This window comes from Myotis yumanensis, unplaced genomic scaffold (assembly GCF_028538775.1).
Source record: "Myotis yumanensis isolate MYYU_CA2020_CCGP unplaced genomic scaffold, mMyoYum1.0.hap1 SCAF_2, whole genome shotgun sequence".
In the NCBI taxonomy this organism is placed as follows: Eukaryota; Metazoa; Chordata; class Mammalia; order Chiroptera; family Vespertilionidae; genus Myotis; species Myotis yumanensis.
Genome location: NW_027223753.1, coordinates 55,483,122 through 55,495,634, shown reverse-complemented (window position 1 = coordinate 55,495,634; position 12,513 = coordinate 55,483,122). Strand labels below are relative to the sequence as shown.

The 12,513-nt window shown below is 36.4% G+C and overlaps 1 protein-coding gene across 1 annotated transcript in view; it reads right to left on the bottom strand.

The window, feature by feature from the left end:
* Positions 1 to 499: 499 nt before the first annotated feature.
* MSH4 (mutS homolog 4) overlaps positions 500 to 12,513 on the bottom strand; it is an 83,602-nt gene continuing 71,588 nt past the window's right edge. The window contains exons 19-20 of the mRNA XM_070403715.1: positions 7,310 to 7,398; positions 500 to 694 (exon numbers count right to left, since the gene is read on the bottom strand). Of these exons, the coding sequence (XP_070259816.1) occupies positions 500 to 694; positions 7,310 to 7,398 (284 nt within the window). The remainder of the gene's footprint in view (positions 695 to 7,309; positions 7,399 to 12,513) is intronic.

Genomic DNA, 12,513 nt, shown 5'->3' with positions numbered 1-12,513 from the left:
ATTTTCACAAATATAAACTATACTGAATATCAAAAAGAATACTTTAAAATTCCCAATATCATTCTAACTAATTTCAGAAGCATCCAGTGTTAGAATTTTGGATACTAAGTAAAAACTTATTGAGACATAAGGTATTATTGTTTTAGAGTAGAGTGTAAAAAACTCACATAAGTTTCCAGACATAAAAAGAAACTTGTTTTTTTAAACTAAGATATTTATAATAACATCTTAAACCATAACTTTACCAATAAACTTAAAATAATAATGTAAGTTTTCATAAATGAAAAAAAAAGTATCATCTCATACTTTTCCCCCCTAAAAATCAATCCTTTAAATTGTTCTCATTGTTAGGTAAAAATAACAAATATTTTCTTAAACAGAATACATAGAGAATGATAATTCTAAGGTTAATATAAAGTAATTGTCAACTAAAATATAAAATTATAAAAAATATCTTCCTTTGCTCTTGGGAAAAATGAATCCTATAAGATGTGAATTGTTATTCTTCTTCAGTCCTTCCTGAAACTTGCTCAGCCTTGGGAAACTCTGCTTCGTACTTCTTTTTGAGATTACTTAAATATGTTCGTAAACTGTCTGGATCCAACCGAGAGTTTCGAGCAGTCTGAACTAGCCTAGTAGCTAGATGGTACACCGCTCTCTGTCTCTCCATCTCAGGAGTACTTCTTTGATATTGCTATCATTGAAAAAATACATATATATAATTTAAAATATGACTACCATGATTCTAATATTAAAATTTTAGTAATTTTCTATATCTTTTAATAGAAATATAGAATTCATGGGTTAGCAAATCCCTTCAGCTAAATCAATTCCATCCAACTGGCAAGAATATATGAGAAGAAATAAAGATATATTATTTTGGAGAATAAAAGTTCTCAAGAGTATTTATAACTTTATGACAGATCCTTATAACCTTGAAAATCACTTTTCAATTAAAAGAAAAATCTGCTAAGTAGGTCAACTATCTCAACACAATACCAGAAAGCAATAGAAAATCCACCAGAGTTATGTTCTACAAACACTTTCTCATTAAAAAGGTATGGAAAAAGAGCACTGCTTATTGTTATTCAGTATTCATAATTTTAATTGTCACCCAAGAGTACCACTCTGCTATCTCCTATATTAATCCCCCAACAGATAAGCTGGTGGAAAGAATGGGTCATCAATAAACTGCTTGTCCCTCAAGAGAGTTCATACATAGAAACTGCTAGAGCCTAAGAGAAAATACTGCCTGAAAGGCAAATTACAATTTAAAAATAAGCAACATAATTAGCTACTTAAAATTATGCCTTGATTTTCAACAAACTATTTAAGGATACCCAAGAAATAATGTTTATAATGGCAATTTTCAAATTCTTTGTAAGATCTTTATATATTCAGTCCTTGAATAATACTTCAGGGTTGGAGGTACAGCTAGAAAATTCTTCATTCACTTCTTGCCTGACCTAGATAGGGGAACCAGCATTTTTAATGTTACCTGTGTGTGCAAAGTCTTAGTGAGTCTCTTTTTACTAAGGGAAATAAAATCCCTCAACTCTTTCCTAATAGCAAGCAATTCCAGATATTATTCTACTTTCACTATAGGAAAAATAAAAATGATTTTGTGAGTAGAATAAGATTATCATATATTTACCCATGTACCTATTTAATACATTGATCAACTATCAGTTTATTATTTAAATAAAAAAGTTATTGAATATCCATTGTTATCTATATTCTGAGCCCCATACCTTGTATTTACTAGTATACCTATAGGAAATACAAAAATGTCTACCTGATATGATAATGAACTCAAGATCAGTCTTATAATGTAAAAGACATATTTATAAGCAACTAATGATGTAATTATGATGAGTCCCATTAGAGAATACAAAATGCTCAAACGAAGAAGAGCTCAGATAAAGAAAAGTGTGAATATGATAGGGTATTTGGAATCAATCTTGATAGACAAGAAAAGCTTAGAAGGAAGGATATTCTGGACAAAGGAAACACCTAGAGAAGACACATTAAAAGCATGGTACAGTTATATAATCTTATTACCCAATGTCAACCCAATAAATCAATAAATTTAACTTTAAAATATTTATAAATAAATGAGAGAGAAAGAGAGAAAGAGAGAGAGAGAGAGAGAGAGAGAGAGAGAGAGAGAGAGAGAGAGAAAGGAAGGAAGGAAGGAAGGAAGGAAGGAAGGAAGGAAGGAAGGAAGGGAGGGAGGGAGGGAGGGAGGGAGGAAGGAAGGGAGGGAGGGAGGGAGGGAGAAAGGGAGGGAGGGAGGGAGGGAGGGAGCGAGGAAGTTATACAATCAGGTCAAAACAACAAAATGACAATTAAGTATGGCAGAAATGTAGGTTATATAGTTAAGTAATGTTGTGTAAGGCTGGGGTAGTTAAGCACTGATCTTTATTATTTCCTTCCTTCTGCTTACACTGGGCTTTTCTTGTTGCTCTCTTTCTAACTCTTTGAGTTGAAGGGTTAGATAATGTATTGCCATTGTTTCTTGTTTTTTGAGGTAGGCCTGTACAGCTATGAACTTCTCTCTAAAGACTGCTTTCACTGTGTCCCATAGATTTTGGATTGTTGCATTTTCATTGTCATTTGTTGCCATGATGCTTTTTATTTCTTCTTTGATCTCTTTGGTAACCCAATCATTGTTTAAAAGCATGCTATTCAGCCTCCAGGTGTTTGATTTTTTTATTGTTTTTATTACAGTTGATTTTTAGTTTTATGCCATTGTGATCTGAGAAGATGCTTGATATGATTTCTATCTTCTTGAATTTGAAGAGACTTTGCCTGTTCCCCAATATGTGGTCTATCTTTGAAAATGACCTATGTGCACTTGAGAAGAATGCATATTCTGTGGCTTTGGGGTGGAATGCTCTGAAGATGTCAATTAATTCCATCTGATCTAGTGAGTCATTTAGGATTAATGTTTCTTTGCTGATTTTTTGTTTAGAGGATTTTTCCAGTGGTGTTAGTGGGGTATTAAAGTCCCTTACTATGACTGTATTGCTGTCAATCTCTCCCTTGATATCCTCCAGAAGTTTTTTTTATGTATTTGGGTGCTCCTATATTGGAAGCATATATGTTTATCAAAGTTATATCTTCTTATTGAATTGCTCCCTTTAGTATTATGAAGTGGCCTGCCTTATCTCTTGTTATGGCCTACACTTTGAGGTTTAATTTGTCGGATATAAGAATTACTACCCCAGCTTTTTTTCATTTCCATTCACTTGAAAAACCTTTTTCCATCCCTTCACTATCAGTCTGTGTGAGTCCTTTGTTCTGAGGTGGGTTTCCTGTAGACAGCAGATATATGGATCATGGTTTCTTATCCACTCAGCTACCCTATGTCTTTTTATTGGGGCATTTAATCCATTTACATTTAAAGTTATTATTGATAGGTACTTGTTTGTCGCCATTTTTATTCTTTATGCTTGTGTTCCTTCTCCCCTTCCTATTTGTTCTTTTTACAGCTGACCCTTTAGCATTTCTTTAAAAATATATATTTTATTGATTTTTTTACAAAGAGAAAGGGAGAGGGATAAAGAGTTAGAAACATCGATGAAAGAGAAACATCGATTCAGCTGCCTCCTGCACACTCCCCACTGGGGATGTGACCACAACCAAGGTACATGCCCTTGACCGGAATCAAACCTGGGACCCTTGAGTCCGCAGGCTGACGCTCTGTCCGCTGAGCCAAACCAGATAGGGCCCTTTAGCATTTCTTGCATTGATAGTTTGGTGGTAATAAACTCCCTTAGTCCTTTTTAGTCTGTGAAGCTCCTGATTTCACCCTCAATTTTGATTGATAGCCTTGCTTGGTACAGCATTCTTGGATTCAGATCATTCCTTTGCATGACTTTGTATATTTTATTCCATTCCCTCTGGCCTGATGTGTTTGTGTTGAGAAGTCAGTCGATAGACTTATGGGAGATCCTTTGTAGGTAACTTTCTGTCTCTCTCTGGCAGCCTTTAAGATTCTTACTTTGTCATTGTTGTTTGCCAATTTAATTATAAATTAAATTTATAATTCATGTTTCTTGAAGTTGATCTTTTGGGGTTCATCTTGTTTGGGACTCTGTGAGCTTCTTGGATTTGTGTGAGTTTTTGTTTCCAGATATCAGGGAAGTTTTCTGTCATTATTTCTTCAAACAGGTTTTCTATACCTTGTTCAATTTCCTCTCCTTCTGGCACCCCTATTATGCAAATGTTGTTTCGGTGCATGTTGGCTCAAAGTTCCCTTAGGCTCTCCGCCTGTTTTTTAAGTTTTTTTTCTAGATGCTGCTCTGCTTGGGTATTTTTTCCTACCTTGCCTTCTAGCTCACTGATGTGGTCCTCTGCTTCTTCTAGTCTACTGTTGATGCTTTCTATTGAGTTCTTTATTGCAGTAATGTCATTTTTCATTTCTGCTTGGTTCTTCTTCATTTGCTCTTGGTTTTTACACATATTGTTTAATTTGTCTTCCATCCTTTTCAGCAACCTTACAACTATTGCTCTGAATTCCTTCTCTTTCACATTGCTTGCCTCCATTTCACTTACTTCCTTTTCTGGTGATTCCTCCTTTTTTTTCTTATGTGGGCTGTTTTTTTGTCTCCCTATGATCGCTCCTCTCAGGGTTTCTGGTTATGTAGCTCTCTCTCTCCTGCATTGACTTAAAGGCACAAAATACAACACAATGAGACACAATGCACAGGGCACCAAACACAAATGTATTTACAATACTAATACCCCTGAATAAAGGTGACCACCAGAGAAAAGAGAATTAGGAAATAAAGATGAGTGCAAAAATGATATTGAGAAAAGAAAAAAATGTAAGAGAAAAGAGGGAAAAAAAAAAGGGAAATAAATATGTATATGAGGGAAAATTCCAATAAAACAACTAATCCAAAAAATGCAAACAACAAACACCCAGATGAATCTGAGGAGGAAGAGCTTATTTCCAGGAGGTAAGGTCAAGAAATTGATTGAATGGGAAAATACTCACAATTCAGTATAGAGGAGTTAGAAAGAGAATGGCTGTATAAGAAGAAAAGTTAAAAACTAAATACAAGAAAAAAATATATATATATATTGAAATATATATAAAAGAAAATTTATATATATATTTTTATATATATAAAATTTTCCTCCTTCTTTAATCTATCTATCTATGTATTTGTTTACTATTGGAAAAGGAGGATAGAGAGTAGATAGGCCTGAGTTGGTGATTGGAAATAGTTAAGCTATTAGTAGAAGAAGAGAACAAGTGAGGAGAGGAAAACCAGAAGCAAAAAAACACACACAAAAAACTAACCAATAATCAAACAAACAACAACAAGACAGAAAGAAAGAAAAAGGCAGAAAAAGAAAAAGAATTTAGATAGTGAAGAAAGTGAAGAGAGAAGTGTGTATGGTTTTGGAGTAGGGGAGAGGAAATTAGATGTGTGAGTAAGATCAACTTTTAACAGGGAGTAAAAAGAAAGGGTAGAGAAAAACTAAAGCAGGAACAAGGTAAGAGAAACAAGACAAAAAAGGGGGAAAGTGATAAAGAGAGTGTTGGCATAAAGGAAAAATTGAGATAGAGTAAAATAATGCTAAAGGGAAAATCAAAATAGAATGCATAACACTAATCCTAAAATAAAATAAAATAAAATAAAGAAAAAATAACATAAAATAAAACTTTTTGAAAAGGGTAAAATAATAATATTAATGCTAACAGTTAAAAATAAAAATATAATAAAAGTAAGATAAAATCGAGTGAGAGAAAAAAATGTGTTTCTTAAGTAAAAGATAAAAAATAAAAATGTGAAATAGTGAATGTGGTTCACTACTCCACTGTTCTGCTTGGCACGTCTTTTTCCTTGCAGTTAGTCAGCACAGTATTGAAGTTCCCTAGTGTCATAAGCCACACCCTATTTTCAAGCAGGCGGATCTCTCTGCTCTCTTTGGTTCTCAGTCTTCTTTTAGTTGTGTTTATAATTTCTGCTACAGCCCCTGGGTGGCAGTGTTTCTGTCTTAATATCCTGGGCTAAAAGGCCTCTCTACACTCTGGCTCTGCGCATGACTCTGTGCACCAACCTGCGCAGCCGGTACAGTACTTCAGGCTGCCTTTCTGGGTCCAATCCTGCTGTGGGTTAATATCTAGAATCCCCTTCTGCCAGCAGCCCTGTGGACCCCCTTCCACATTCGAGGGCTACACTGATCCCAACAGCCACGAATTTTGGGGGGCAGTCTTTCTCTGAGGCTCTAGTTCCTACTGCGCGTGTTTCTCCCTCTAGCCTGGATAGTGTAAGGAGCCTCTGGGACAACTTCAAGCATGCCAACATCTGAATTATGGGGGTGCCAGAAGAGGAGAGAGAGCAAGATACTGAAAACCTATTTGAAGAAATAATGACAGAAAACTTCCCCCACCTGGTGAAAGAAATAGACTTATAAGTCCAGGAAGTGCAGAGAACCCCAAACAAGAGGAATCCAAAGAGGACCACACCAAGACACATCATAATTAAAATGCCAAGAGCAAAAGACAAAGAGAGAATCTTAAAAGCAGCAAGAGAAAGAAACTCAGTTACCTACAAGGGAGTACCCATACGATTGTCAGCTGATTTCTCAACAGAAACTTTGCAGGCCAGAAGGGAGTGGCAAGAAATATTCAAAGTGATGAATAGCAAGAACCTATAACCAAGATTACTTTACCCAGCAAAGCTATCATTCAGAATTGAAGGTCAGATAAAGAGCTTCACAGATAAGAAAAAGCTAAAGGAGTTCATCACCACTAAACCAGTATTATATGAAATGCTGAAAGGTATTCTTTAAGAAGAGGAAGAAGAAGAAAAAGGTAAAGATACAAATTATGAACAACAAATACACATCTATCAACAAGTGAATCTAAAAATCAAGTGAATAAATAATCTGATGAACAGAATAAACTGGTGAATATAATAGAATCAGGGACATAGAAAGGGAGTGGACTGACTATTCTCGTGGGGGAAAGGGGTGTGGGGGGTGCGGGAAGAGACTGGACAAAAAATCATACACCTATGGATGAGGACAGTGAGGGGGGATAAGGGCAGACGGTGGGGTGGGAACCGGGTGGAGGGGAGCTATGGAGGGAAAAAAGAGGAACAACTGTACTAATCTGAACAATAAAGATTTAATTTAAAAAGGAAAAGGCTATAATGAACAAAACCCAAAATGTTTTGAGAAGTAAAGAGGATTCTTTTAAATATTTTAATTATTATATACTTAAATCCAAGGCCATTATAAACATATACACTAGAAAAACAATTCTTATTGCTAAAAAGTTTCTTACCAAAATTTGTCTGGTAATTTGAGTTGTGATTTCTTTGGCATCCAAGACAATTGATGGTGGGAGTGATGACACCTCTGCAGCTTTTAATCCTAAAATTATAAGCAATGGGGCTTCAATATTATTCTTGCTAGTGTCATTAGGTTTCTTTTAACCAGTATTAATCTTTTCTCAGATATTTAAAATTCCATTCATATACATTTCTGAACTACTAGACAATTCTCAAAATTAAGTTTTCCAAAGTTCAACTTTCCATATTATTATATTTAATTACATATGCAAGACATATTAGATAAAATCCCTGAAGATATTTCTGTGATATAGGAAAACATGTTAGCAAAGGAAAAGAGGCAATTAGAAAATTGAAAAATAGTAATAACATTGACCAGCTACAAATGCAGTTGGTAACAGAAGGTCCAAGTACATGTAAGTTTTACAAGGGAAGAGAATGTTTAGTCACAGAGATCACCATACAGCTGAATGTTCCTCTAGCTAGCAGATCAATGAGAGAGGAATTTCTCAGAATATAAAATGGTAGGTGATTACTCTTCATGCAAATTCAAAGTAGCAACTATGTGTTGGTGGTATAGTGGTGAGCATAGCTGCCTTCCAAATAGCAACTAGTAGGCTCATACTCTCAGACCTTAATTTAACTGTATAAACTAGAGGCCTGATGTACAGAAATTCATGCAAGGGTCTCAGCCCTCGCAGCCCCGGCTGCCACCTTGGCCCTCACAGCAGCCCTGGCTACCACATCAGTCCAGCTGCCTCATGGCCCCGCCCCGCACCCACTGGTCAAAGGTAATCCTGGAAAGTTGTTCTGCTGCCCAGTCTAATTAGCATATTAGCTCTTTATTATATAGGATGCCATATATGCTTTCTACTGTGTGCTAAAAATCTATTGTATTTTTTTTTTAATTTTTATTTTTCACTAAAAGTATTACAAAGGGTATTACATAAGTGTCCTTTTTTCCCCCCCGCCCTTAACAAGCCCCTGCCCTCCCTTACCCCCCAGTGTCTTATGTCCATTAGTTATGGTTATATGGATGCATACAAGTCCTTCGGTTGATCTCTTACTCCCCTCCCTACAGTCCCCCAACCCTCCCTGGTCTTCCCACTGCAGTCCGACAATCAGTTTGAGGCAGCTCTGCCTCTGTATCAATTATTGTTCAAAAGTTTGTAATGGTCTTTATTATCCACGAAAGAGTGAGATCATGTGGTATTTTTCCTTCATTGACTGGCTTGTTTCACTTAGCATAATGCTCTCCAGTTCCATCCATGCTGTTGCAAATGGTAGGAGTTCCTTCTTTTTAACAGCAGCATAGTATTCCATCGTGTAGATGTACCACAGCTTTCTAATCCATTCATCTACTGATGGGCACTTAGGCTGTTTCCAGATCTTAGCTATGGTGAATTGTGCTGCTATGAACATCGGGGTGCATATATCCTTTCTGATTGGTGTTTCTGGTTTCTTGGGATATATTCCTAGAAGTGGGATCACAGGGTCAAATGGGAGTTCCATTTCCGATTTTTTGAGGAACCTCCATACTGCCTTCCATAGTGGCTGCACCAGTCTGCATTCCCACCAGCAGTGCACAAGTGTTCCTTTTTCTCCACAACCTCTCCAGCACTTGTCGTTTGTTGATTTGTTGATGATGGCCATTCTGACAGGTGTGAGATGGTACCTCATTGTTGTTTTGATTTGCATCTCTCGGATGATTAGTGACTTTGAGCATGTTTTCATATGTCTCTTGGCTTTCTGAATGTCCCCTTTTGAAAGGTGTCTATTTAGATCCTTTGCCCATTTTTTGATTAGATTGTTTATCTTCTTTTTGTTAAGTTGTATGAGTTCCCTATAAATTTTGGAGATTAAGCCCTTATCAGATATGACGTTGGCAAATATGTTTTCCCACGAGGTGGGTTTTCTTGTTGTTTTGTTGATGGTTTCTTTTGCTGTGCAGAAGCTTTTTATTTTGATGCAGTCCCATTTGTTCAGTTTCTCTTTAGTTTCAACTGCCCTAGGAGCTGTATCAGTGAAGAAATTGTTTTGGCATATGTCTGAGATTTTGTTGCCTTTGTATTCTTCTAGAATTTTTATGGTTTCCTGTCGTACATTTAAGTCCTTTATCCATTTTTAGTTTATTCTTGTGTATGGTGTAAGTTGGTGGTCTAGTTTCATTTTCTTGCATATATCTGTCCAATTTTCCCAACACCATTTATTGAAGAGACTATCTTGGCTCCATTGTATGTTCATGCCTCCTTTGTCAAAAATTAATTGAGCATATTGGTTCTGGCTAATTTCTGGACTCTCTATTCTATTCCACTGATCTATATGTCTGTTCTTGTGCCAGTACCAGGCAGTTTTGAGAACAGTGGCTTTGTAATACAGCTTGATATCTGGCATTGAGGTCCCACCTACTTTGTTCTTTCTCAGGATCGCTGCAGCTATTCGGGGTCTTTTTTTATTCCAGATGAATTTTTGGAGAGTTCGTTCTAGATCTTTGAAGAAGGCCATTGGTATTTTAATGGGAAGTGCGTTGAATTTATAGATTGCTTTGGGTAGTATGGACATTTTAATGATGTTGATTCTACCAATCCAAGAACATGGTATGTTCTTCCATCTGTTTATGTCTTCCTCTATCTCTTTTTTCAATGTCCTGTAGTTTTCTGAGTAGAGGTCTTTAACCTCTTTAGTTAAGTTTATTCCTAGGTATCTTAATTTTTTTGGTGCAATGGTAAATGGGATTGTTTTTCTAATCCCTCTTTCTGAAAGTTCACTATTGGTGTATAGAAATGCCTCAGATTTCTTGGGGTTAATTTTGTATCCTGCTACATTGCCAAATTCATGTATTAAGTCTAGTAGCTTTCTGATGGAGTCTCTAGGGTTTTGTATGTATAATATCATGTCATCTGCAAATAAGGACAGTTTTACTTCCTCTTTTCCAATTTGGATGCCTTTTATTTCTTCTTCTTGCCTAATTGCAATGGCTAATACTTCCAGTACTATGTTGAACAGGAGTGGTGAGAGTGGGCATCCCTGTCTTGTTCCTGTTCTTAGGGGAAATGGTTCTAGTTTTTGCCCATTGAGTATGATGTTGGCTGTGGGCCTGTCATATATGGCTTTTATTATGTTGAGGTATGATCCTTCTATTCCCACCTTTCTGAGAGTTTTTATCAAAAATGGGTGTTGGATTTTGTCGAATCCTTTTTCTGCATCAATTGATATGACCATGTGGTTTTTTTCTTTCAATTTGTTTATGTGATGTATCACGTTTATTGATTTACGGATGTTGTACCATCCTTGCATCCCTGGGATAAATCCTACTTGGTCATGGTGTATGATCCTTCTGATGTACTGCTGGATCCGATTTGCTAAGATTTTGTTGAGGATTTTGGCATCTATGTTCATGAGGGATATTGGCCTGTAATTCTCTTTCATTGTGTTGTCTTTACCTGGTTTTGGAATTAGGGTGATGCTAGCTTCATAGAATGTGTTTGGAAGTGTTCCTTCCTCTTGAACTTTTTGTAGTAATCTGAGGAGGATAGGTTTTAGTTCTTCCTTGAAAGTTTGGTAAAACTCCCCTGAGAAGCCGTCTGGTCCTGGGCTTTTGTTTGCTGGAAGCTTTTTGATAACTGCTTCAATTTCTTCCATAGTTATTGGCCTATTGAGATTTTTAGATTCTTCCTGATTGAGTTTTGGAATGTTGTATTTTTCTAGGAATTTGTCCATTTCCTCCAGGTTGTCTAGTTTGTTGGAGTAGAGTTGCCCATAATATTGTTTAACAATCATTTGTATTTCTGTGGGGTCTGTTGTTATTTCGCCTCTATCATTTCTGATTTGGTTTATTTGGGACCTCTCTCTTTGCTTCTTGGTGAACCTGGCTAGGGGTTTGTCAATCTTGTTTATCCTTTCAAAGAACCAGCTCTTGGTTTCATTGATTTTCTGTATTGTTTTTTTGATCTCTATTTCATTGATTTCTGCTCTAATCTTTATTATCTCCTTCCTTCTGCTCACTCTGGGGTTTTCTTGTTGCTCTCTTTCTAATTCTTTGAGTTGTAGAGTTAGATGATTAACTACCATTTTTTCTTGTTTTTTGAGATAGGCCTGTAGAGCTATAAACTTCCCTCTCAGGACTGCTTTCATTGTGTCCCAGAGGTTTTGAATTGTTGTGTTTTCATTGTCATTAGTGTCCAGGATGTTTTTAATTTCTTCTTTGATGTCATTGGTAACCCAATCAATATTTAATAACATGCTATTCAGCTTCCAAGTGTTTGAGTATTTTGGGTTGTTTTTATTGTAGTTTATTTCTAACATTATGCCATCGTGGTCTGAGAAGTTGCTTTTTATGATCTCAATCTTCTTGAATTTGTGGAGACTTTGCTTGTGACCCAATATGTGGTCTATTTTTGAATATGTCCCATGAGCACCTGAGAGGAATGTATATTCCGCAGCTTTGGGGTGAAGTGTTCTGAAGATGTCAATTAAGTCCATCTGATCTAGTGAGTCATTTAGGATTGCTGTTTCTTTGCTGAGTTTTTGTCTAGCGGATTTATCCAGTGATGTCAGTGGTGTATTAAAGTCCCCTACTATGATTGTATTGTTGTCGATCTCTCCCCTGATATCTTCCAGAAGTTTTCTTATGTATGTGGGTGCTCCTGCATTGGGTGCATATATGTTTACCAGGGTTATATCTTCTTGTTGTATTGATCCCTTTAGTATTATGAAGTGGCCTTCCTTATCTCTGGTTATGGCCTTCACTTTGAGATGTATTTTGTCAGATATAAGTATTGCTACCCCAGCTTTCTTTTCCTTTCCATTTGCGTGAAAGATATTTTTCCATCCCTTCACTTTCAGGCTGTGTGAGTCCCTTCTAATGAGGTGGGTCTCTTGTAGACAGCAGATATATGGGTCATGTTTTTTTATCCATTCAGCCACTTGATGTCTTTTGGTTGGAGCATTTAGTCCATTTACATTTAAAGTTATTATTGAAAGGTACTTGTTTGTAGCCATTTCTTTTTTGTGTGTGTGGCTGTTTTCTTTCTGAGCTTGATATTTCTTCTTTTTACACCAGTCCCTTTAGCATTTCTTGCATGGCTGGCTTGGTGGTGAAAAACTCCCTTAGCCCTTTTTTGTCTGTGAAGCTTCTTATTTCCCCTTCAATTTTGAATGATAGCCTTGCTGGGTAGAGTATTCTTGGATTCAGTCC